The 27,441-nt window shown below is 43.7% G+C and overlaps 1 protein-coding gene across 1 annotated transcript in view; it reads right to left on the reverse strand.

Moving 5' to 3' along the window:
- Positions 1-5,168: 5,168 nt before the first annotated feature.
- The window catches only part of LOC120946681 (C-type lectin domain family 2 member F-like), a 93,677-nt gene continuing 71,404 nt past the window's right edge, over positions 5,169-27,441 (reverse strand). Inside the window, exons 3-6 of the mRNA XM_040361306.1 lie at positions 21,661-21,771; positions 17,215-17,396; positions 7,465-7,571; positions 5,169-5,541 (exon numbers count right to left, since the gene is read on the reverse strand). Of these exons, the coding sequence (XP_040217240.1) occupies positions 5,385-5,541; positions 7,465-7,571; positions 17,215-17,396; positions 21,661-21,771 (557 nt within the window). The 3' untranslated portion in view covers positions 5,169-5,384. The remainder of the gene's footprint in view (positions 5,542-7,464; positions 7,572-17,214; positions 17,397-21,660; positions 21,772-27,441) is intronic.

The following is a 27,441-nucleotide window of genomic DNA, read 5'->3' on the forward strand; positions in this document are numbered from 1 at the left end:
TCACGTACGACTTACGTAAACAACGTAAAAAATGACAGTTGTTCCATCGTCCATACCTTTGCATGGGATGCGCCTCCTATTTGGTGGAATAACTATACGCTGGATGTACGCCTTACGTAAACGGCGTAGATTACTGCGACGGGCGTAAGTACGTTTGTGAATCGGCGTATCTCGCTCATTTACATATTTGACGCATAAAACAATGGAAGCGCCCCTTGCGGCCAGCGTAAATATGCGCCCAAGATACAACGGCTTAGGAGACTTACGTCGGTAGGATGGAGCCAAAATTCAGGTGTATCTCCTTTGCAGAATCAAGCACATAGATACGAGCGCAGCTTCTCCTGAACTTCTCAGGATAGAGTCTGAAAGAGCGACTCCTCCCCAGGGCTAGAACTGCATCCAGCAGTAATCGGCGCACGTATCTAGGAGTAGGACGTGCAGTTCCTGGATGCAGATAGGAAGGGTTTTCCTCCCCCAGTCAGCCTCCAGTGTGCTCCAGGTCCAGGTCCTGCCATCTGCCTCTCCCCCGGCTCCCTTTCTCCTCTGCAAGCCATCAAGGTAAGCCCCTGGCACAGGGCTGTTTTTCAGCCACCTCGTGGAACTAATCGGCGGCCGCAATTTTAGGAAGGACCGCGGCTTCACCCGTGGCCTAGCGGCCCGCCAAACCTGCCCTCCAGAAACCCCCAAAAACCTGCAAAGCGGACACAAATCCCCCCTCCACCCCCCATCTACCATCAGATATCCCTGGAGGAGCCCCCGCCTGCACAATCCAGCCCCCCAGCCGGCCACGATTTCAGGAAAGACCGCGGCTTCACCCGGGGCCTAGTGGCCCGCCGCACCTTCCCCTCCAGAAACCCCCCCAAAAAAACTAATCCGGACACCAATCCCCCCTCCACCCCCCATCGATCACCAGACACCCCTGGTGTAGCCCCTGCCCGCATGATCTAGCCCCCCAGCCGCACAGCCCCCGGCTAGGGGCTCCAACCTCCAGTGGGTGGCCATCTTGGTACACCCCTGTAATTGGGGTACCCCTACCTCTCACCCCGACCCAATCCATAACCTAATAACAACCAGTTGGGTACCCCCCCGCCCCGTTTTCTCCCTCCGAGGTCACCACCACGGCTCCTTTCAGTATTTGATCCAGGGCCACGTCCGATCGCCCTCAGGGGGTCAGGAAGGAATTTTTTTCCCCTGCCACGGCACATTGGCATAGCACAGACAGGGGTTTTTCGCCTTCCTCTGGATCAAACAGGGAGGTAGGATTCAGTGAATCGTCACTCCCAGTACTACTGAAAATCAAATCCCCCACCCACCCTTATAGGCATCGGCCCCCAGTGCGTCAGCACTATGACTAAACGGAGGTACTCGGCAGCAACTATTTGGGGACTAATGCCATTGGCCTCAATATTGCCAGCCGCCACCAAAAAAGCATTAAGGACTGAACGACTGTTTAGAGTAAATCGACGATTGACAGTCAAACACTACACCTGCTTATCCAAACCGAAGCGCATATCATGCGCTCTGGTCAATACAAGATCGGCAGTAAGACACCGAGTAGAAATTCATGATCTAATCCTACAATGCGATCTAGACTGCCTCTTTATTACAGAAAGCTGGCTCACAGCTGACTGTAACACAATTCTAGACAAACTGGTGCCAGAGAACTATCGCATAATAACAGAAAACAGAGTGGGGCAAAGAGGAGGAGGCCTGGCAGTGATCCATAAGAGTCACCTCTCGATCACTAAACCAGTCCTTCAAAACACACTTCCATTCATGGAAACCATCTCTCTACAGCTCCAAATAAATCCGCAGGAGACCGTCCATATCCTACTCTGCTATAGACCACCGGGTCCAAAATCGCAGCTTCTACCATCATTGACAGAGTTCATGTCCACTTATACACTAAACAGCAAACATTTTTTGCTGCTTTGGGATCTTAACCTTTGGGCCAACTCCTCACAGGATCCCGTGGCCGACGCTTGCATTGACCACTTGGAAGGACTAGGTCTGCAGCAACTAGTATGTGGGCCCACACATGCTTTTGGGCACACGCTCGATCTTATTTTCAGACAAGATCTGGAAGTAGAAATTCTGGAAAATGAACCGGTACCATGGACAGACCACCATGTAATCAAATTCATGATTACCAAAAATGCCCCTTTAACAAAAACGCCAAAACCAGTGATAATGCACTGGACGAGATCTCAGAAGAAGCTCCATTCGGAACTCTTCAAAACAATATTAGGGAATAAAGTAAAAACAATCCATTCACATCAATCAGCCACTGAAACCCTGGATGCCATTAACACAGCTCTGCTACAGTCAGCTGACTTAGTAGGGCCCAAACGCAAAACCTGCATGCGGAAATACAACTCCAGCTGGTTTAACGATCAGCTGTTGCTGTTTAAGCAAGAACGCAGAAGAGCGGAAGTAGCTTGGAAAAGAAGCACTACAGACGAAAACCACGCCATCTACAAGGAAATAACAAAAAAATACCACAAAGAAATTTTCAAGGCCAAAAAAAATAATTTTTCCAAGATCATCACCAATGCCCAAAACCGTCCCCGCGAACTCTTCAAGCTGGTCACCCAGACCATGAATCCAGCCTGTCTTGAAGCCCCCAATTTTGATACCCAAGAATTTTGCAATGAGTTATCGGATCATTTCATTAACAAAATCGATAGGATCCGTGAAAGCATTCAGCAAAACAGTACACCCCTCAATCCCCCCCTCGGTCACCTGCCCAATCCCCACAGGATACAGGCCCAATCAACAATGTTTACTCTATAACCCATCTCCATCGAGGCCACAAAAAATATCATCAGCGCCCTGCGAAATAGCACAGCGCCTAACGATATTATCCCCACCAAATTGCTGAAGGAATGTGCCGACATTCTGGCACCACATATCAAGCAGCTGATTAACCAGTCATTCAGGGAAGGCATAGTGCCCACCCTGTTTAAACAAGGTATAATCAGACACATTTTAAAGAAACCCACCCTTGACCCCAAAGACCCGAAACACCGTCGTCCCATAACAGGCCTGAACGTCTTCTCCAAGGTAATGGAGAAAGTAGTGGTACAACAGCTGCAACAGAATTCAGACACCCATAATTTGCTCGATCCTTTTCAATCGGGTTTCCGTCCAGGATACGGGACGGAAACAGCATTGCTCAAAATATGGGATGATGCTCTCGAGGCCGCAGACGAAGGAGAACCTTGTCTTCTAGTACTGTTGGACCTTAGCGCAGCTTATGACACGGTAGACCACAAACTATTAGTGACTCGGCTAGCGGAAGTAGCCAAAGTCGCGGAATGTGACCTATCCTGGTTCTCCTCCTTTTTGGAAAACTGATCACAAGCAGTGAAACTAGGACCGTTCATTTCTGAAAAACGCACGGTATCATGCGGAGTCCCTCAAGGATCCCCTCTGTCGCCGGTGCTGTTTAATATCTATCTCCGCCCTCTTTTTGAAATCATCAGCAGCCAAAAGCTGCTCTACCACTCTTATGTGGATGACACACAATTGTATTTTTGCATCTGCAACAAAAAGGATCATCATCTCGGTCTAAAGAAATGCCTCTCTCTGATAGAGAACTGGATGACAAATAGTTATCTCAAACTTAAAGGTTCGAAAACAGAACTTCTCCTGTTTCATGCCAATTGGAAGAATCAACTGGCAACCACCTGGTCACCTCCACCCATTCTAGGAAAAATCATCACCCCTAGCACCAAAGTCAAAAGTCTCCGAGTCATATTCGACACCTACATGACAATGGATGCACAAATAGGGTCAGTAGTCAGCGGATCGCACCATCTGCTGCGCCTACTACGCAGACTTATTCCATTTATTCCTAAAGAAGACATAACAGTCGTGGTGGGAACTATTGTTAACTCGGACTCCCTAAGTACCAAATCACTCGCCTGCAGGTCGTTTAGAAAACGGCCGCGCGACTTGTGACTGGGAAAAAAACGTGGGAATCAATCTCACCCTCACTGAAAAGCCTTCACTGGCTGCCAGTGAAAGACAGAATCACTTTCAAAGCACTCTGTCTGACGCATAAATGCCCCCAAATATCTATGCGAAAAAATAAAAGCTTACAACCCCAATCGCGTTCTGCGATCCACCAACCAAAATTTACTCCAAATCCCCAAAACCAGATACAAGTCCAAAGGAGAAAGAAGATTTGCTGTCCAAGACCCTCGACTTTGGAACACTTTACCAACATCCATTCGGTTGGAGGAGAACCACTTGACCCTTAGGAAAAAGATCAAAACCCATCTCTTTTGAGGTCAAAGGAGAAATGGTCAAACAAGCGCCCAGAGGCGATTCAGTTCGCATGTGCAGCGCTATATACTTTTTTCACTCACTCACTCACTCACTCACTACAACGGCGCATCCGTGGACTTACGCGGCGTATCAGTAGATACGTCGGCGTAAGTCTTTCTGAATCTGGCTATATGATGGACCGAGAAAAATTAAGTTCAATTCTTCTGAGCATGCGTCGACTTGATTCTGAGCATGCGTGGTTTTTGCTCTGTCGGAGTTCCACACAGACGATCAGAGTTTCCCATAGGATTTTTTCCCATCAGAAAAAAATAAAACGTGTTCTATTTCCAAACTCAGGTGGAAATAAATCCTATGGGGCCCACACACGATAGGAATTTCTGATGAAAAAACTCTATCAGACTTTTTTCATCAGAAATTCCTATCGTGTGTACAAGGCATAAGATGTTCTCCTCTCTCCGGTATACCTGGATCTCTCTTGATATCTTCCTTTATGGCTCTCTAGACCTGAAATTGTCTTACATATTCTGAAGCCCTGTACACACGATCGGTTTGTCTGATGAAAACAGACCGATGGACCGTTTTCATCGGACAAACCGATTGTGTGTGGGCCCCATTGGTTTGTTTTCGATCGGTGAAAAAAAATAGAACATATTTTAAAATCTTCCTATGGAAAAAAAAAACGATAGAAAAAAACGATCGTCTGTGTGGAAGTCCATCGGTCAAAAACCCACGGATGCTCAGAATCAAGACGAAGCATGCTCGGAAGCATTGAACTTCATTTTTTTCAGTATGTCGTAGTGTTTTACGTCACAGCGTTTTGGCACGGTCGGATTTTTGACCCATGGTGTGTAGGCAAGACTGATGAAAGTCAGCTTCATCGGATATCTGACGAAAAAATCCATCGGATTAGATTCCATCAGATATCTGATCGTGTGTACAGGGCTTTACTCTCTTGTCCTCTAGATCTGGAGAAGATAATCTCTTGCTCTCCATAGTACACAGAGGAGGAACCCCAGTTACAGTTTGCACACCAGGTTTTAGGAATCCTACATAGCTGTTAGGATGCTCTGAAGACGTAATTAGACATGTTTTTAAATAATCCCAGGGTATTCAGGAGAATGACCTAAAAAACTCTTGCTGCAAATCCATTTCCTTGGATATCTTCCACTATCACTCTTAAAACCTTCACCATTCAGGTAAACATTCTCTGATTCACCAGGTTCTATTGGCCTTCTACCAATATAAAATCTGGAAAAAATAACAAAACAGAACATTATATAAAAAGTTTGCCGTTATTAGATAATCACATATATTTAGTAGTTTTACATATGATTTATTTTTATACTTTTTATAGTCAGTACTAAAAAATACAAATTAAAAAAAGTATTTTTTTTCTGTCAGGTTTTTTTTTATATGAACATACAAAACAACAGGTGGAGCTGTAGTGTCATTTTCACACGTTTACAAGTGCTTCGCTACCAGTGCCAGACTAGGACCAGTAGGTCTAATAATAATTACTAAACCCAAGATAATATTTGTGCACTTGCAAAAAAACTGTAAACCTTAGTGACAAAAAAATATATAATAAAAACTTAATTAAATCAAACTGACAGCAGCATCTAAATCACCAATCCTAGTAGGATGTGTAACAAGCTCCAACCAAACATTAATCAACTGGTTGCCGACCAGCCGTTGCAGTCATATGGTGACAGGTTGGCTCTCCTGCGTCATTGTACGGCGGCTCGTGCAGGCGCTGTTGCGGGCACGATTCGGGAGCATGCCCGAGGGTTGAGAGGACTCAATCTCGGCTGGCGACCTGCGATGGCCTTGTACACAGGCAGAACGGGGAACTGCCGATGTAAACAAGGCATTTCCCTGCTCTGCCTAGTGACATGTCAGAGATCTATTGATTCCGGTGATCGGGAACAGTGATCTCTGTCATGTCACTGGTAGCCCACCCCCCTACAGTTAGAACACGCCCAGGGAACACACTTAACCCCCAGTGTCATTTTTACATTGATCAGTGCATTTTTATAGCACTGGTGTAATAATGTCACTGGTCCCCAAAAAGTCATTTGGGGTCAGATTTGTCCGCCACAATGTCACAGTTCCGCTAAAAAACGCAGATCGCCGTCATTAGTAAAAACAATAAAAAATAAATAAAAGTCCCTAAATCTATCCCCTATTTTGTAGACGTGATAACCTTTGCGCAAACCAATCAATATACACCTATTGCAATTTTTTTTTAACCAAAAATATGTGGAAGAATACATATTGGCCTTTTTTTTTAATTGTCACTCTTTGTTTAGAAAAAAAAAAAAAAAACGCACAGGTGATCAAATACCACCAAAGGAAAGCTCTATTTATGGGAAAAAAGGACATCAATTTTATTTGGGTACAACGTCGCACGACCGCGCAATTGTCAGTTAAAGTGATGCAATGCCGTATAGCAAAAATTGGCCTGGTCATTATGGGGGCAAATCCTTCCAGGGATGAAGTGATAAAAAGTGCGCTATTCTTGTGCTAGGTATAAGTTATATATATATATATATTTTTTATAATAGATTTTTTTTGCACAGTGTTTGCACAATTAATATGTACAGACTTTATTTGCACAGCCATGTCAATTCATGATAAGTTTAATGCACTTTTATGAACTTATACCTAGCACAAGGATAACCAGGGCAGGACTTAGGGTGGTGGAGGTCCCTGTTTATCATAGGGGTCCCCCCCGCTCAATGAAGAGCAGGCCGAGAGGAGACAAGAAGCAAGCGCGTTCTCGACGCAGGACTTTCAAAGGGCTCAGGTATGTAAACGGAGGCTCGGGAGGGCCAGTAAGTAGCGGATGTTTTTTCACCTTAATGCATAGGATGCATTAAGGTGAAAAAACATGAAGGTTTACAACCCCCTTTAGGTTGTCCTGCTGTTTTATATATCAATAAAAACTTTTCTGTTAAAAAAAAAAATAATAATGACTTTGAATTTCGATCCACTAATCACTTAGTAATGCACTGGGGAAGTTAAGCAAAGACTTGGCCCACACTCCAAACTATTGCAAAAAAAGCTACTGGAGTCTTCATGAAATAAAAGGAGGGATAAATCAATGAAATAATGTAGAACCAAACCAGTTTTAGGTGAAGATGTCCTTTACATTTTAGGTGTGGAACTTACATTGTTTCTGAGTAGAATGTTCCATCAGTCCAGACCCAGCCTGAGTCATCTTGTGTCCTGCTCAGTCCAATCCAGTAATTATTAGAGTTCAGGAGATTAAAAAAATTCTGCAAAACAGAAATAAAATCTATTGAAATAACATTTTTTTCCCCATAAAAGAACTACCTAAAAATGGTACTGAACTGGAATCAATTCCTATGGTACTTTACACATAGGGGCTATTTATACATTATGGTCATCCATAAAATGTAAACCCTTCTTGCTGCCAGAGCCCTTTTTGCATTTTTTGTTTGTTTAGTGTTTAACCACTTGACCACTGGGCACTTAAACCCCCTTAATAACCAGACCAATTTTCAGCTTTCAGGGGTCTCACAGTTTGAATGACAATTACTCAGTCATACAACATTGTACCCAAATTCAATTTTCGTCCTTTTTTTCACTCAAATGGAGCTTTCTTTTGATGGTATTTAATCACCGTTGGGTTTTTTATTTTTCGCGCTATAAAAGAAAAACACTGAAAATTCTGTAAAAAAATTTTTTTTTCTTTGTTTCTGTTATAAAATTTAGCAAATTAGTAATTTTTCGTCATACATTTTGGCCAAAATTTATACTGCTACATATCTTTGGTAAAAATAAGTACAAATTGGTGGATATTATTTGGTCTTTGTGAAAATCCACAAGATATGGTGCCAATATCTGAAAATGTATCACACCTGAAGTACTGACGGCCCATCTCATTTCTTGAGACCCTAATGCCACGTACAGACGGTCGTTTTTTATGATGAAAAAAAAACGACATTTTTAAAACCGTCATTTAAAATGACCGTGTGTGGGGAAAACGTAGTTTTATGTCTTCTGAAAAACGCCCCAAAAAAAATTCGAACATGCTTCAATTTTTTATGTCGTTTTTCAAAACGTTGTTTTTTGTGTCATTTAAAATGACCGTGTGTAGCAAAAACGACGTTTAAAACAATGTTTTTAAACCCGCGCATGCTCAGAAGCAAGTTAGGACTCGAGTTTGAATTGAACAGAGTGCCGTCGTACGTGCTGAACGTTGGAAAAAATGATGGTGTGTATGCTACGTCTTTTTTTAAAATGAAGTTTGAAAAACTTATTTTTTTTTCATCACAAAAAAATGTTTTTTTTTCATCACAAAAAACGACCGTCTGTACGTGGCATAACATGCCAGAAAAGTACAAATTCCTCCCAAAATGACCCCTTTTTCGAAAGAAGACATTCCAAGGTATTTAGAAAGAGGCATGGTGAGTTTTTTTAAGTTGTAATTTTTTCCCCACAATTCTTTGCACAATCAAGATTTTTTTCTTTTCTTTTGTCATATTAGCAGGTTATTTCTCACACACAGCATATGCATACCACAAATTACACCCCAAAACACATTCTGCTATTCCTCCTGAGTATGGTGATACCACATGTGTGAGACTTCTACACAGCGTGGCCACATACAGAGGCCCAACATGCAGGGAGCACCTTCACATGTGTGAGACTTTTACACAGCGTGGCCACATACAGAGGCCCAACATGCAAGGAGCACCATCAGGCGTTCTGGAACACCCAGACCAGTTCTGACATTTCTCTCCTACATGTAAAAATCACCATTTATTTGCTTGAAAATTACATAGAATACCAAAACATTATATATTATTTTATTTTTTTTAGCAAAGACCCTAGAGAATACAATGGCAGTTTTTGCAACTTTTTATTATACACTGTATTTGCGCAGCAATATTTTGACCGTGTTTTTTTGGGAAGAAAACGGTTTTGTGCTTTAAAAAATAAAAACAGTAAAGTTAGCCCAATATTTTTGCATAATGTGAAAGATGAAGTTACGCCGAGTAAATAGATACCTGACATGTCACCCTACAAAATTGCACACGCTCGTGCAATGGCGCCAAACTTCCCTACTTAAAAATCCCCATAGGCGACGCCTAATGTTCGCAGCAATACCTCACATGTGTGGTTTGAACAACCTTTTTTTATATGTGGGCGGGACTTACGTATGCATTCGCTTCTGTATGCGAGCAAACAGGGACAGGGGCGCTTTAAATAAAATATATAATTTTTATTGTTTATTTTATTTATTTTAGTTTGACACGTTTTTCCCCAAAAATAAATGTTTTGATCACTTTTTTCCTATTACAAGGAATGTAAACATCCCTTGTAATAGGAATATGACATGACAGGTCCTCTTTACAGTGAGATATGGGGTCAATAAGACCCCACATCTCACCTCTAGGCTGGGAAACCTGAAATAAAAAAATAAAAAAACGATCCTGGCTTTGATCGTAGCGGTGAGTCGGTAGAAGCACCGGAAGGTGGCGGGGGGGGTGTCCCCTCTCACCTGCCGTCAGAACAATCAAGAGGCGGAACAGCCTCTATGATCATTTTTATGATGTAGAGAATCGCCGTCTGAGTGTTAGTTGGCGTCCTGACACTCCTGCTCGCCCCCTCCCCCCTCAAGAGGCTTTCTTCACACCAGCGAGAAAGCCTTGCATTACTGTGTGGAGTTACAGACAGAAGAACAGGAAGTGAGGATTTCTCTGAAGAAATAAGGACATTTAAAAGCAAATTGGAAGGATGAGGTAAGTGAAGGAGGACTGCACTAAGGTAAAGGAAGATATTTAGGGAATTATTTTTTTACCTTTACAGCCCCTTTAAAATCTGGCCTGTTAGTGAGCCCTGAGAACAGGAGTTGAGAACCACTGCTTTAGCCAGGGCTTTCTTAATGAGAGGGTACACCTGGGCACTGCCCAGGGGCCCCATCTGCATTGGGGGCCCCTGCACTTTCCCCAAAGCAGTTGGTCCTTGAGTCCACACTTCCCCAAAATTGGGGGCCCCATGATGGCACTGAGAGTGATGGATACACAGGGGCGGCAGGCTGGCAGCGGCTCGCCATGCTGTGCAGAACGATACCTATTATTTCACAGCCAGCAGGAAGGGGCAGGGCCGGAGCGCCAGTGATGCTCTGACCCCGCCCCATGCAGCTTGAATGCTCTGGACTCGAAGGCTGCGAGGTAGGAGCAGGAGATGAAGCTCCACTTGTCGGCCTCCTACATACTGTTTACCTGCACTGTCTCCATTGTAGGGGCCCCAGAGCATTACTTTGCCCGGGGGCCAACGATGCTATTAAGATGGTGTGACAGAACTCACTGTCACTGTGTGTTTTGGAAGGGACTGGGGGCGGGTCTCCTACCGACAGACTATGGGCCAGAAAAGATACTGGGGACCCGGGACATGCTGGCACTGAGGGGAGGGGTTATCCCGGCAGACAGACCTGGAACCTTAAGACTACTTTTCCAACATCCTCGAGTTGACCCGTTCGGGGCCCCACTGTGGCTTTTGGACTGTTTCCCAGGGGAAGTATTGTCATGGACCTTGGAGTGCAGAAGTGTTCCTCCTTGAAATCTGTTACACAGTGGGGAGTCTTCTGCTATGTCTTAAGGCTCCAGACGGCTCCATTGTTCTGTGTCTGGCTATTGTGTACATTGATTGCCCCCTGGGGCTTCTGTCTCAATGGCGCCATTGCACATAACAGTCCCTCTATTCAAGCTATCGGACCAATCCCTGCTGAACCCATTTTCAAGTCCTCATTTGCATGGCTAGGAGGTCCCGAAGGAGAACTACATGTACTTTACAATTGACCAATAGGAAAGCGGTTGTTGGGGGCGGGATGTTCCAAATTCTGTATAAAAGTGTGTTGTGTGCTTCCAATAAAAGTCTTCCTGTTTGAACATACATACAGCCTGCCTGGTGTTTGTTCTAATGGATTCCGAACGGCACATAACTGTAGTTCGGATCCCGGAGCCTTGGATGACCGAACCATCAGACGTTGCGATCTGCAAGCGGACTCAATAGTAGCAGAGGAGTGTCTGGAGAGCGGAAGCGAGTGAGCAAGGGTCTCGTTACAGATGGCCCTGGCTTTAGCTGCTGACTTTTAATAATAGGACACTTGCCTGTCCTGGAATCCAGCGATGTTGGCCTCCCAGCCATAGCCGGTAAGGGAAACCTACACTGAAGCCTTGCAGCTTCGTTCTATGCATTAAGGTGATAAACCTTCTGTGCTGTAGCTTCCCAGCAGAGCCCCCCTTTTCCTACTTGAGCCCATCCGATCCAGCAATGTGCACAAGTGCAATGGCTCCAGCTGCTGTCGCACTCCTCATTGGACAGATTGATAGCAGCAGGAGCCATTGGCTCCCACTGCTGTCAATCAAAACCTGTGACATGGGAGTGGGGACTGAGTCCTGCTGTCTGTGCCAATAGGCACAGACTGGGACTCAGGAGCAAGCTCGCACAAGTGTCCCCATGGAAAGCGGCTTTCTGTGGGGATACCTAATAAAGAGGAGGGGCCTGGAGCACTGGCAGGCAGTGGCGTATCTACGGTATGGTGGCCATGGCAAGTGCCATGGGCGCCAAGGGGGTGGGAGGTGGCAAAAAAGCCGCCCTACGCACAAAAAAAAAAACGTCCCCCCGCGGCCGCCTCCCAGATTAATATGGTCAACGCCGCCGCGGCCAGCCTGCTGGAGCACGGCGCCGGTGTTCATGTCAGATAGCCGCCCGGCGCCCGCCCAAGCTGTTGGGCTCGGCTAGGCTGAAGCACGCTCTGTCAGCAGGGAGGGGTGGGACCGGGAGCTCCACTATCGCTCTGGCCATTGCTCCGCCCATGTAGTGTATGTGCTGTTGTGCTCAGACTCTCTGAGCAGAGTGGGAGCGCGGAGATCTTCTCTCCTTGACTACTGAGAGCCCGCCCTGGACCATGAAAATCCCCGCCCCCCTACCGCCGAAAGCTCCGCCCCCTGACTTCTGAGAGCGGGAGGTGAGCCTGGCCAGGTAGGTCTTTGTGCAAATATACACTATCCGCAGACCCACTGTTAAATGTTTAGATTAAACCTTTCCTGGTAAGGTGTCCAAATATTAAAAGTTTATAGCTGCTGACTTTTAATATATATTTTTTTTGGCGGAACTCCGCTTTAACTGAATGTAGACTGTTTAATGAGCAGGGGCGGACTGACCCATCAGGCACTAGCTTGACTTGTAGTTTTGTTAGCTGTTTTTTTTTTCACAGGGGCGCAGTTTCAGTGCTTGCCATAGGCGCCATTTTCACTAGATACCCCTCTGCTGGCAGGGGACTCCAGAAGAAAAGGATCATGGCTGAAAAAACATTACGCAGAGCAGGTAAGTATGACATGTTTGTTATAAAACAAAACAAATGTTTACAACCACTTTAATAGAGCTGGATTACCATGCGTGAGGGGCTGGAATCTCTTTGAAACAAACACACTGTTTGCTGCTAGTCAGGGCCGCCATCAGGAATTATGGGGCCCCTTACACAGCTTCAGGCATGGGCCCCCTGGAGCAGAGAACCGGGGGGGGTGCTGCCGCCATAAATTGAGAAGCGCGGGGGGGGGGCTGCCGCGGATTGAGAAGCGGGGGGGGCCTTTACACAAAAAACGAAGAAATAAAGAAAAAAATATAGCCATCCGAATATATATAAAAAAATATATATATTTTTTTTAAAAAAGGGGGTTGCCATCTGGGGCCCTGGGGACCTCTGGGCCCTTTAATAATAATATATATATATATATATATATATATATATATATATAAATGTATGTGTGTGTGTGTGTGTGTGTATATATATATATATATATATATATATATATATATATATATATATAAAGAAATTGCAAAAAAGGGGGGTTGCCATCCAGGACCTCTGGGCCCTTTAATAATAATAAAAAAAAAAAAATATATATATATATATATATATATATATATATAAAATTAAAAATAAACATTTATGAAAAAAAAGGGGGGTTGCCATCCAGGGCCCTGGGGACCTCAGGGCCCTTTAATAATAATAAAAATATATATATATATATATATATATATATATATATATATATATATATATATATATATATAAACAAAAATAAAAAAATAAACATTTATTAAAAAAAAGGGGGGGTTTGCCACACATGGGGCCCTGGGGACCTCTGAGCCCTTTAATAATATATATATATATATAAAAATATATATAAAGAAAAAAAATATATATATAAAAAAATATATATAAAAAAAATATATATTTTTTATAAAAAAAGGGGGGTTGCCATCCGGGGCCCTGGGGACCTATGGGCCCTTTAATAATAATAATAATAATAATAATAATATATATATATGGGGACCTCCAGACCTCTAAAAAAAAAATGGCTCTTTATTAAAAAATAAAATAAAAATATATATAAAAAATATTTTTTTTTATAAAAAATAAATAAAAAAGGGGGGTTGCAATCCCGGGGCCTCCGGGCCCCTGGGGACCTCCGGACCTCTAAAAAAAAAAAATTGCCCTAAAAAAAAAAATTTAAAAAAAAAAAAAAAAATTTTTTTTTAAGGGGGTTGCCATCCGGGCCCCTGGGGACCTCCGGGCCCCTTACAGGTGTAATGCCTGTACCCCCCTGATGGCGGCCCTGCTGCTAGTGCACCCTTAGTATTTTATTTATTATAACTATGGGATGATCTTCAGCGGTTGGTCAGAATTGAGTTATATTTATGGAGTGTAATAGAATTGTACGATCATGTCCAGTGGTCGTTTATATTAACCTCCCTGGCGGTAATTCCGAGTCTGGCTTGGGATGAATTTTACATACTAAAAGTGGTAACCCCGAGCCAGACTCGGAATCGCATTGCAGGATACAGGGAAAGTTACTTACCTTGTCCCCTGGATCCTGTGATGTGTCCCCGCTGTGTCTCCTCGCTCGATTCACACACTGGTGACTGCCGAGTGCCGCCGAGCTCCGTTCCCTGCGAGCATTGCGACGCACGGGGGTGGAGTTCATCGGCAAATTCAAAAAGTAAAAAACACAATACACATACAGTAATCTTACAGATTATTACAGTACTGTATCAAATAATTACACATCCCCTTTGTCCCTAGTGGTCTGTCCAGTGTCCTGTATGCAGTTTTATATAATAAAAATATTTTTTTCTGCCTGGAAACTGTAGATTGTCCATAGCAATCAAAAAGTGTCCCTTTATGTCAAAAGTGATTTTAGAGCAGCTAGAAAACAGCGAAAATAAATTAGAATCACTTGCAGAATTGAGCGATAGCGATTTGTGGGGAAATTCGTCATAAAAAAATAAAAGTAATGACAGCGACATTTCTGCAACTGAGCAAATTTCAGTGTTTTTGATTTGATTACATTATTGAATAATTTTTATTATTACATTACTATTATATAATTATTATACTTATAAATAATTATAAATAATTATAATAATATTATAATTTATGATTTTGTTTTTCAAACTTTATCATACACGGGATGTCTACTAGACTCTTGTTTGGACAGATTTAAGTGAGTCATTCCTAAGAATTACAGGCCTACAATGTAAAACGCCAAATTTCCATGCAAAACAATTGTACTGCTTTCAGCACCAAAAATCTGAACTAATCATACCGCCAGGGAGGTTAAGGACCCTTTCATACTGATGTGTTTTTGCTGCATTTTTACCTTGCTAAAAATGCAAGAAAAACACAATAAAAATATTTCTCTTTAAATTTTATGGGACTATGCTGCATTTTTGGTGCGCTTTTCAAAACAGTCACATTTTTGGTGCATTTTTTTGAGTCATGATCATGTTTCACGGGTGCATGCCAACCAGAAAACACACTGGAAATGCATTAAAACACACATGCATTTTTAATGTGTTTTCTTTTTTGTGTTTGTGAAAGCACCCTATTACCGTTTTACAGATGATCGGACATTCCGACGACAAAACCGTGGATGTTGGCTCAAACTTGCCTTGCATACACACGGTCGCACATATGTTGTGGGAAACTCCGAACGCCAAGAACGTGGTGACATACAACACGTATGACGGCACTAGAAACGAGACGTTCAATACCAGTCGTGTTAGTAGCAGTTTGGTGAGAAACGATTCACGCTTTTTGAGCCTCGTGCTTTTCAGTCCGTTACAGCGTGACAAATGTGCTATCTCCATTACGAATGCTAGTTGTACCAGACCGATCGCTTCCATCTCGTACTTGATTCAGAGCATGCGTGGAATTGTGTGCTTCGGAATTGTCCACACATGATTTTGTTGTCGGAAAATTTGAGAACTATCTCTCAAATTTTTGTTGTCGGAAATTCCGTCAGAAAATGTCCGATGGAGCTCCCATCGAACATTTGTTGTTGGAAATTCCGAGTGTGTGGACGAGGCTTAAAGTGGATGTAAACCCAAAACATTTTTTTTTGATGTCACAATGTAGAGAATAAGATTTCCTATCATCTGTGCCCAGTCTTGCCACAAAGAGTAATCTGAGCAATCCTCTTAAAGCGGAGGTTCACCCTCAAACTTAACTTTATAACAATCATGTCTGCAGCCTTAATAAATGCCTCTAGCGTTTTTTTCCTATCTGAACCTTTACCTGTCTTCAGCCTCACTTTCGGGTCTTCTTCCCTGCGGGGAGTGAGCGTGTCGCTCCTTTTCCCCGACGTGGCGTAGTTGGAAGCTGTGCGCAAGGTCTCCTGGGATTGACGTTTCAACACTCACAGAGACCATCCGAAATAGCTAGGCGTGTATTCTCGTGCTAGCTCGAGTGTCACGTGACGCGGGAAGCGGGTCACATGATTCGCAAAGCGCGTCATGTGACTAGGAATCCAGGAAGTGTTTGCTTGTGGGATTCAAAATGCCCACAAGCAAGATGAAAAAGGCCAGGACTATTTTTTATAAGGTATTCTTTTTTGCAAAACGGAGCGTACGAGCGGCTAGCAGGTGAGTAGTAACCTGCTAGCTATATTACCATGCATTGGAGAAAAAAAAAAAAGCAAAACCCACGGAACCTCCGCTTTAATTAACAGACTTCCAGATAAAAAATAAATAAAAAGTCCTTTCCTCCCTCCTTGCTTTGAGTGACAGGTTATTTACATATCTCGTGCATTAGCTTGGACATGTTTATCATATGTTATGTTTATCATAATATGAGGTGATCCACAGTTCATTGTATATTACCAGGATGTGTTATGTGGGGGAGGGGTGGATTTCTCACTTTTTATACTTACACCCAGTAAGGCTGAATGAACTTAGGGCCGGTTCACATTAGTGCGCTGTGGGAGATCGCAAATGATTCGCACCGCACTGCTGTTCAGATCACATGCAATGTCTGTGCAATGCGATTTCAGCCATACAAACTGTATGGCTGAAATCGCATCTCATTTGGACCAAACAATCACAGGACCCTTTTTTTTGGTCTGCACCAGAATCGCATAGGTGTTCACACCCATGCGATCCGATTAATGTCCTAACTGTCAGTTTGCAGTGCGATATGCGACCTGAATTGGGGGTGACATTACCATTGTATGACACTCCCCAGCAGTTCGCATATGGCAGTGTGAACTGCCGTGCGAGTCGGGTGCGATGTGGGAACCCGCAGTGGATTTGCAGGGTTACCGAATCGCAGCAGTGTGAACCAGGTTTTTATCTGGAAGTCTGTTAATTTTCACTGAACAATAAAAGAGGATTGCTCAGAGCTGGATTAACTCTTTGTGGCAAGACTGGGCACAGATGATAGGAAATCTTATACTCTACATTGTGACATAAAAAAAAAAAAAAATTGGGTTTACATCCACTTTAAGAGTGTAATGTTCTATTCTGATATAATGGATAACAGATTTGTATATTGATCATGGTGAGTGTCGGGTGATGGGTGGAAATGGATTTATTATTACTCACCTTTTCTTTTTCATTATCAATAATTGCCAGGGATGAATTGTGTGATTTGCAGAAGTCCTGGCTGTCCGTCCATGTATCAATCTGGTCTGATAAATAGTAACATTTTCCTCTGTATAAGATCCAGTCATCCTCACACTGAACACATATTGGACTCTCTACCACTCTTGTTTCAGGTGTCTTTTCTACAAATAGATGGGAGTTTTTTTTAACAAATCAATTTACTTATTAACAAGTAGACATTTTCTTTTAGAAATTGACAAAAAAATAAATAAAAATAAAGATATTACAAAAATACAAAGAATATTAACCACTTCAGTCCCAGAAAATGTTACCCCCTTCCTGAGCAGAGCACTTTTTACAATTTGGTACTGCGTCGCTTTAACTGACAATTGCGCGGTCGTGTGATGTTGTAACCAAATAAAATTGGCGTCCTTTTTGCCCCACAGATAGAGTTTTCTTTTGGTGGTATTTGATCACCTCTGCGGTTTTATTTTTTGTGCTATAAACAAAAAAAGAGCGACAATTTTGAAAAAAATATATATATTTTTGGCTTTTTGCTATAATAAATACCCCTAAAATAAAAAAAAAATCTTCATCAGTTTGGGACAATATATATTCTTTTACATATTTTTGTTAAAAAAAAACGCAATAAGCGTATATTGATTGGTTTGCGCACAAGTTATAGCGTCTACAAACTATAGGAAAGGTTTATGTTTTTTTTTATTAGTAATAGCGGCGATCTGCGATTTTTAGCAGTACTGCGACATTGCGACGGACAAATTGGACACATTTTACTGCGTTCAGTGCTATAAAAATGCACTGATTACTGTGTAAATGTCACTGGCAGGGAAGGGGTTCACACTAGGCGGAGATCAATGAGTTAAATGTGTGTTCCCTCAGTGTGTTCTAACTGTGTGGGGATGGGAGTGACTAGGAGAGGAGATATATAATTTTTCCTATTTAGTAGGAACAAACGATATGTTTCCTCTTCCCTGACAGCACAGGGATTTGTGTGTTTACACACACAAATCCCTGTGCTGGCGCTCGTGCACGCAATCGCACGTGGCCGGGGGCGATCGTGCCTGCCGGCCACGTGCATCAGGTTACCCGCTGCACAGTGTGCGCGTGCCTCCGATGGTGTGCGCCCTCTGGTGGCCAAAAAATGATAAGGACGTACCCGTACGGGGTTTCGCCCAGGGGAGCCATTCTGCCGCAGTACATGAACTGGTTAACAAATGTCATTGTATAAAAAAATGTTAACTGGGCTTCCTCAGTGTGTAGAGGTGAAAGGTCCTATCAGGAAGTAGTAATGGCAATACTGATAAAGGGCTGTGTCACCTCCAGTAAAAATTGTATTTTTATTTAGATAGCTAGATAGGTAGATCCCAACAAAAAAAAATTTAATTAGAGGTAGAATTGCAAGGAGATGGAAAAAGTGCTACATTTGTATTGCTATCTATATCCCTGGTGGGGAGATTCACCTTGTCAGTTTGTCCCGGGGACATTGTTACTTGGGCAGAAATTTCGGGAAATGCGTAATTGAGTTGTCCCCAGAGGGAATTATTTTCTCCATGCAAAAATGTCAGCCCAAGGTCAAGCTGCAAGGTCCTCTCCATAAGCTGGCCATACATTCATCGACATTCAGCTGGTTCAGCACTGGATGAATTTTGATCCATACATGGTCACTGTGGTTGAACAGATGTTGATCTATCTATTGACTGACTTCTGTTTAACCACCCTTATGGCTTTTTTTTTTCGCTCGATGAAAGGCAATAGACTGCAGTGCTGACCTGTGTATTCTGACGGCAGGGAAGAATGGAAAGTGGGGGAGCAATTAATTTGCCTCACCCACCTATGGGAGCGTGACACATATCAAATATAGCTAAAGTCCATAGCAATTACAATGAATTGGCTTAATAAAAGGTCACATGGACATAACTGACTTGGCACATGCTACTGGCACCTATTTAACCACTTAAATTTAATGTAACCCTGAATTATTATTTTTTTTTTTATGTCACAATGTAGAGTATACGATTTCCTATCATCTGTGCCCAGTCTTGCCACACAGAGTTAATCCGGCTCTGAGCGATCCTCTTTTATTGTTCAGTGAAATAAAACGGACTTGCAGAGAAAAACCTTGGTCCGTTCCGCCCCCCTTGCTGTGAGTGACAGGTTATTTACATATCTCATGCACTAGCTTCAGACAGGCATTATTTTTTAATTCCCACCCCCACTCCTTTTCTGAAGTCATGTGGTTACTTTTCTGGAATTTGACTGGATGTTAGTGATCATAGCAGAATTCAGTGTAAGGAATACATAGGAAAAAATGCATGTTGACAAGGGGAGTGTAGAGGTGGGTGGGGAGTCTACTGACATCACGACTCCACCCTCAGAGCTCTAGACAATGCTCCAGACAATGCTCTGTCATTTAGGGGCAAATCCTTCCGGTGCTGAATTGGTTAAAGCGGTTGTAAACCCGCATCAACATTTTTTTATTTTTTTTCTCCTGCAAGGCAAAAGTCATAATGAGCTAGTATGCACCGCATATTAGCTCATTATGAAATACTTACCTCGGAACGAGGAGAAGAGAACTTACCTGGTCCACGTCGAGCGAGATATCATCTTGACTCGGCGTGTCTTCCGGCTATCGCCGCTCCAGCGCTGTGATTGGCTGGAGCGGCGATGACGTCACTCCCGCACATGCGTGCGGGAGATTTAAATTCGGCAAGGTCCGGCGGCGGCCGGTCCTTTCGCCGTAGATTCCCCCTGTGCATGTGCCGCTGCAATCAGCGGCACATTGCGAGGGGAATATCTCCTAAACCGTGCAGGTTTAGGAGATATTCTCTATACCTACAGGTAAGCCTTATTATAGGCTTACCTGTAGGTAAAAGTGAAAAAAGTGGGTTTGAAACCACTTTAAGACCTCCAAGCTAGTAAAAATGAAAAAGGTGACAAAATCTGCCGACTTCCCTGCACAATTGAGACAACTTTATTCGGATATAGCCTTTCCTTATCTTTCACACATTGTACTATTAACTATTAATTAATTTTGTAAAGCCTGGTACACACGATCATCAAATCGTACGTCAAATACCATACAATAATATGATTCTTATTACACAACTTTCAAGAGCTGATCACGACAGTTCATCCAAAATTTTCAAAGGAACAAATACAATTTTTTTCTTGTACAATATCAAAACGTACAATTTTCCCTTAACCACTTGCCTACAGGGCGCTTTCACCCCCTTCATGCCCAGGCCATTTTTCAGCTTTCAGCGCTGTCACACTTTGAATGACAATTGCGCGGTCATGCAACGCTGTACCCAAATGAAATGTTTATCATTTATCATTTTTTCCCCATAAATAGAGATTTCTTTTGGTGGCATTTGATCACCTCTGTGGTTTTTATTTATTGCGCTATAAACAAAAAAAGAGGGACAAGTTTGAAAAAAACACAATATAATAAATATCCTTTTTTTTTTTTAAACTAATTTTTTTCCTCAGTTTTGGCCAATATGTATTCTTCTACATATAAGCGTATGTTGATTGGTTTGCACAAAAGTTATAGCGGCTACAAAATAGGGGATAGCTTTAAACCTTTTTCATTATTTATTTATTTTTTACTAGTAATGGTGTCGATCTGCAATTTTTATCGTGACTGCGATATTGCGGCGGACACATCGGACACTTTTGACACATTTTTTGGGACCATTCACATTTATACAGCGATCAGTGCTATAAAAATGCACTGATTATTGTATAAATATGACTGGCAGGGAAGGGGTTAACACTAGGGGGCGATCAAGGGGTTAATGTGTTCCCAAGGGAGTGATTCTTACTGTGGGGGGAGGGGACTGACTGGGGGAGGTGACCGATCGGTGTCCCTATGGACAAGGGACACACCATCGGTCTCCTCTCCCTGGCAGGATGTGGATCTCTGTGTGTTTACACACAGAGATCCACGGTCCTGCTCAGTTACTGGGCAATCACGGTTGCCCGGCGGACATCGCGGCCGCTGGGTGCGCGCATCGGGTTCCCAGTGATGCCAGCGACACGCACGTGCCCCCTAGTGGCTCGGGAAGGCGAGGACGTCATATGACGTCCCCCCAGAACAAGAGAGTCTTCATCCCACCATCATATGACGGCGGGCGGTAGACAAGTGGTTAATCAGTACAATATTCGTTGAAAAAAATTCGGATCCTCGGATTCGAAAGATTACATTACAATGCAACACATTACACAACTTCCAAAGTTGTATTCTGTCGTACCTTCATACAGAAGAAAAAAAAAATGACGATCATTTGTCTGGTATTCTCATCGTGTGTACGCGGCTTTAAGGATTGGAACTGCTCTTTGAAACATTGGTTTCTCTTTTGTCAGATTCTGCTTTGATTTCCTATTGATAAAAATTCTGTAGAGCTGATAGAAAATAAGACTTACCTCTTACAAACAGAAGAGCAATAAAGATAGTGATCAAAGTTACTGATAGTGCTGATCCAATTAAAACATAGAGCCTTGGAACTCTGGGTGATTTTAGTTTCTGCCAAGTTCCTAAAAACAATACAGAGATCAGACATTAGAGGGCCAAAAATCTGACATTTATCATTATTGTAGAAATCAGAGAGACAGAACATAATGGAGTCACAGATGAACACATCATATGGTTCTTGTAGAAGATCTCAGAGTGAATGGAAGTCACTGTCCACTGCTTGTAAGTTACATGTAGAAGAAACTTAAAGGGGTTGTAAAGGTTTGTTTTTTATTTTCTAAATAGGTTCCTTATAGCTAGTGCATTGTTGGTTCACTTACCTTTTCCTTCCATTTCCCTTCTAAATGTTTTTTTCTTTGTCTGAATTTCTCACTTCCTGTTCCTCCTCAGTAAGGTGTTCAGTAAGCTGTTCTAAATGACTTTCCACCGCTCGGATGATGGTGGAAAGCTTACTGAGGAGGAACAGGAAGTGAGAAATTCAAACAAAGAAAAAAAACATTTAGAAGGAAAATCGAAAGAAAAGGTAAGTGAACCAACAATGCACTAGCTTAAAGGAACCTATTTAGAAAATAAAAGACGAACCTTTACAACCCCTTTAAAGCAAAGTTCCACCCAAAAATGGAACACATTTGGCATGACATTTTTTTTTGGTGGGGGGGGGAGTGGAAACCCTCTTTTTAGAGCCATTTAGTTCCCACTTCCTCCCGGGGCTCAGCAGCGCCGGAAGGAAGTTCACCTCTCCCCCCTCCCTCCATGCATTCTTCTGGGACACATTACAGGTCCAAGAAGATTGCCCGGCCATTCACAACGTGCAGAGCGGCTCGCGCATGCGTAGTGTGTGCCTGGCTGTGAAGCCACAGCTGGGTGCCCACAGTAAGAATTCCGGCGCCGTGGAGAGGAGGGGGAGAGAAGCGGGGCTTTGAGTGCCCGCATCGCTGGACCCTGGGACAGGTAAGTGTTCCGATTAATAAAAGTCAGCAGCTACACTTTTTGACAACATTTTTAGCTTGCCACCCCCTTTCCTGGCCTTCTGGGCTGCATTTTCGGATAAGGGTCTGGTATGGATTTCAGGGGGGACCCCATGCTATTTAAAAAAAAAAAAAATTACCGGAGTGACGAACCCCGTACTCCCAAGAAGTACGTCTGCCATAAAAGCTTTGCTTGCCCAGCACGATCCAAGATCTCTCAGCTCACCCAGTCACTTGTCGAGACATCAGTGTAGGGTGAACAACAGCATAAGGCTTTATGCCAACAAGGACAATTCCCCTCCTTGTTGGCATAGAGACACAGGGTGGGATGAACTTTACATCCAATCACATCAGGCACAGGTACATTCAAACTTATCAACACATCTATAAACAAAATCTGGGCATGCAGTCAACAACTAGAGGTACAGAAACATTTAAAGCGTAACTCCACTTTTGTTGAGAAAAAAACATTCCCCTCTGAGTCATCTATGTACATTGCAAGGATTATAACAAACTTTGAAGCAGATTTCTACCTTTTGTTATCCTGAAGGAATGTAAAAGGAGGGCACTAATTGGGGCCCTCCTGCTTCAGAGTGTGGCCAGCACACACCTGTAGTTATTAAGCGATAGCTAGGCTGCTTAATTATGTACAGTTTACCTTACAGGTGTGTTTGACCCAATAGGAACCCAGGAAAGGTACTGGAAGCCCTCAGGTAGGCCTATAAAAAGATCAAGCTGCTGTGGGGCTCATCCTCTTCCCCCTGGACCAGATCAACAGGCGAAGTGCTGCCGGATTTTTCAACACCCATCCTACCTGAATAACGGAGTCCCTGGTGAAGCTGCTCTTGAACAGGGCCAGTGAAGAGGGAGGTGAAGCCTGGCTGCGTCGATGCCTTAAACCTGCCACCGCAAGCGAGGATGAAGAGGAAGCAGGTTGCTCCACGTCGCAGAGGAGAAGCACGGGTCAGTGGGTGGACGAGCCGACAGAAGAGCGCCATCCGAGGCACGGAATGGCGACCAGGAGATCCAGCCCAGCTGCCGCAGGGACGGAGGACGTGGCGGTGGAGGAGAACATGGCAACGGAGGTCGGCGGCGGCCAGTCGGGCGGCCGGGCAGGCGGTAAAAGGGGCACCAGTTCGCGGTCACCAGCAAGCGGCGGACAGCGGGGCGGACCGAAGAAGCCCGCGAATCAGGCTGGAAAGGGGGGGCCATCCCCTTTTAAAGTCTCCAGGCCTCTCAGCGCTGACAGGGATCAGCAGCCAGCAGTTAGCCAGGCTAACAAGCTGCAGAACTCCATGGACACAGTGCAGAGCGTGTTGCTGGATAGAGCGTCGCAAGAAAGGGAGCAGGAGGACCCCCAGTGGCTGGTGAGTGTAATCAAGCACAGGCACTGCAGGTTATTATGGATTCCCTGTCTTCCTTGGTAAAATCTCTCTCTCCTCCTGTTAACTCTGTCACTGCTGCTCCCTCTACTGCTGCAGTATCTGCTTCTCTTGCTAATATCTCTGGCTTTTCTAATTCTCTGTCACATCAGCCGGATAATGTTTCTAATAGTAACAATACAATGGTTGTAATGGAGCAGAGGCTGCCTGAAACTCTTATGAAAGATGTTATGCCATGTGAATTTTCTCCCTTAGGCTACCACCTGATTAGGCAGGTAAAAGAGAAAATCTGGAAAGGTGATTTCATAGAAATTTTGTCCATGCAAAAAGAGCTGTTTTCTAAAACTGAAAGGCGGGAGGAGAAGCAGGAGGAGGATAGTCGCAGGCAGGCTCCCAGATCTTTTCACAATTGGCTCCAGGCATTTTTTATTTATTCAGGTGTGATGGCTGAAAAAAACCCAGGTGTATGCGGTGGGTTGTTCCAGCATTTAGACCACATACTGGAAGCATATAGAAATGTTGGGGGTTTAGGATGGTTCTTTTATGACGAAGCATTTCATCAAAAACTGGCTATCCACACTTCTCTCAGGTGGGGCATGAAGGACGTGGGCCTATGGCTCAACTTAATGGTGTCCCAAAAGCAGCATGCCCCTAGGCAGGGTATGGCCGTTCCCCAAACATCAGCCAACTATAGGAAGGGTTGCTGTTTTGCTTTTAACGAACAGCAATGTCGTTGGAATGCCTCTTGCAAATATAGGAACGAGTGTTCATTTTGTGCTGGTGCGCATCCGGTGGCGAAATGTTTTAAAAAGAATGCCGCTGTACCCACACCTGGACAGAGGGATATTTTTCCCAAAGGCCTGCACTCCAGTGAGGCTGGAAAAAATGCGCCCATGGCTGGAACAGTATCCAGACAGGGAGAAGGCCCATGTTCTCATTGAAGGTTTTTCCCAGGGTTTTCAGATACCTACCTTTAAGGGATGGTAGGAAACCTAAAATCAGTTTCGGCCTATCCCCAAGTGGCAAGAGATAAGATCTGGAAGGAAATTAGTGAGGGGCGGGTGGAAGGTCCTTTTGGGGTTCCCCTTTTGAAAATTTCCGATTGTCTCCGCTGGGGGTAGTTCCTAATTCTTTTCGCCTAATCCATCACTTATCCTTCCCGAAAGGGCAATCTTTGAATGATGATATAGACGCGTCTTTATGTTCAGTTTCTTACGCTACATTTGAGGAAGCAATGGAGAAAATCAGGTCTTGTGGTCCAGGGGCTCTGCTAGCTAAGGCAGATATAAAGTCAGCATTCCGTCTGTTGCCCATTTCCCCTGGGGCATTTAACTCTTTAGGTTTTCAGTTTGATGACTGTTTCTTTTTTGATAAATGTCTTCCAATGGGCTGTTCATTATCATGTGCTTATTTTGAAGTTTTTTCCACATTTTTGCAGTGGGTAGTTTGTTCCAAAGAAGGGGCACACAGTGTGGTGCACTATTTGGATGACTTCTTATTTATTGGGCCAGCGGATGTTTCGCGTTGTGCGAACTTGTTGGGTACTTTTCAGTCCTTGGCGCAGACTTTTGGCATACCACTGGCGGAGGAAAAAACATGCGCACCAGTTTCTTCTTTAGAATTCTTGGGTATACATATTGACACAGTGAAGATGGAGTTCAGCCTGCCTGAGGCGAAAATTAAAAAATTGAGGTTCTTGTTGGCACGTTTTATGCAGAAGAAAAAAGGTATTGTTAAAGAAACTGCAGTCCTTATTAGGCATTTTGGCTTTTGCGTGCAGGATAATGCCGATGGGGCGCATCTTCTCTCGGAGGCTTTCATTGGCCACGTCAGGTTTGAAATCCCTGTTCGCTCACATTTGTTTAACGGTTTCTCTGAAGGAGGACCTGCGTGTGTGGTCGAGATTTCTGGAATCTTACAATGGGAGATCGTTTTTTCAAAAGGATTTTGTGTTTGCCCCTGATTTTAAGTTATTTACAGATGCAGCAGGTTCCAAGGGTTTTGGAGCTATTTGGGGATCCCATTGGTGTTGTGAAACTTGGCCAGATTCCTGGATACAACTGGGTGCTACTAAAAATATAGTTCTGCTTGAGCTTTTCCCGGTTTTAGTGGCAGTGGAATTATGGGGCGAGTCGTTTGCAAATCAGCGTATTTTGGTGGAAACGGACAACAAAGGCGTGTTATTTGCGGTAAATTGTCTTTCATCTAGCTCGTTATGGGTGGTAAAAGCTTTACACCAAATAGTTTTTCTTTGTTTAAAATATAACATTTGGCTAAAAGCCAAATGCACCCCTGGTGTACTTAACACAATCGCTGACTCTCTGTCGCGTTTTCAGATGGACCGCTTTCGGTGCTTGCTGCCAGAGGCAGACGAGGTGGGTGCCAGGTGCCCAGATCACCTATGGTCGAAAGTATGAGCTTGGCGGCCGAGGCGATAAAGAGTTCCGTGGCGCCTAAGACATGGGCAGGCTATTCGGCCTCCTGGAGGGATTGGACGGTTTTTGCTAATAATTCAGGTTTCAATGGCAGTACGCCGTCGGAAGGCGGGCTACTGGCTTTTGTGGCTTATCTCATGGAGGATGTTTTTTCTTGCAGTCATTTAGTAAGATCATTAGCGGGTATTTCATTTTTCTGTCGGCTGAAAGGTCTGCCATCTTGCATGTCATATTTTTCAATCAAGCAGGCAATTAAGAGTACAGAAGGAGAACCTTTGTAGCGCATGACAGGAGGCCTATCTCACTTGAAATACTGTCTGGCTTGTGTGCCGGGACCAACATGGTGTGTTTTTCAGATTATGAAGCACTGCTTTTCAAAACCGCTTTTGTTTTAGCATTTTTTGGTGTGTTCCGGATTTCAGAATTAGTACCGGATTCCAAATATGGTGGCTCGGGCATCCGCTCGGAGCATGTGGTGGTGGAAGGTTCTGTGGTGCGCATTTGGCTGCAGCGATCAAAGACGCATTTGGCTGCAGCGATCAGTGTGGTAGAGGTTCTTGGATTACCTTGCAGGCTTAGATCAATGAGGTGGTATGTCCGGTATCCTTGGTTCATCAATTTTTAAAGGTAAGACCGCAAGGTAATGGTCAATTGCTTATACACAATAAGGGCCAGATCCACAAACAGCGGCGCAAATTAAGTTACTCAAAACTTATGTCATTTAAGTTACGGCGCCCTAATTTTGTGTCGTAAGTGCCGTATCCACAGTGCATTTGCGTCCAAAATTGCGCAAGTGTAACTTAAATTCCGAGACGTAAGGCGGGGTTATTGCAAGTGGGAAGGAAGTGGGCGTGCTTTATTGTAATGAGCCGTGACCCCATGCAAATGAAGGGCCGGCCGTACTGCGCATGCGCGCACTAATTTGCCCCTCACTGGGCATGTGCAGA

The sequence above is a fragment of the Rana temporaria genome, chromosome 8 (genome assembly GCF_905171775.1).
Source record: "Rana temporaria chromosome 8, aRanTem1.1, whole genome shotgun sequence".
NCBI lineage: Eukaryota > Metazoa > Chordata > Amphibia > Anura > Ranidae > Rana > Rana temporaria.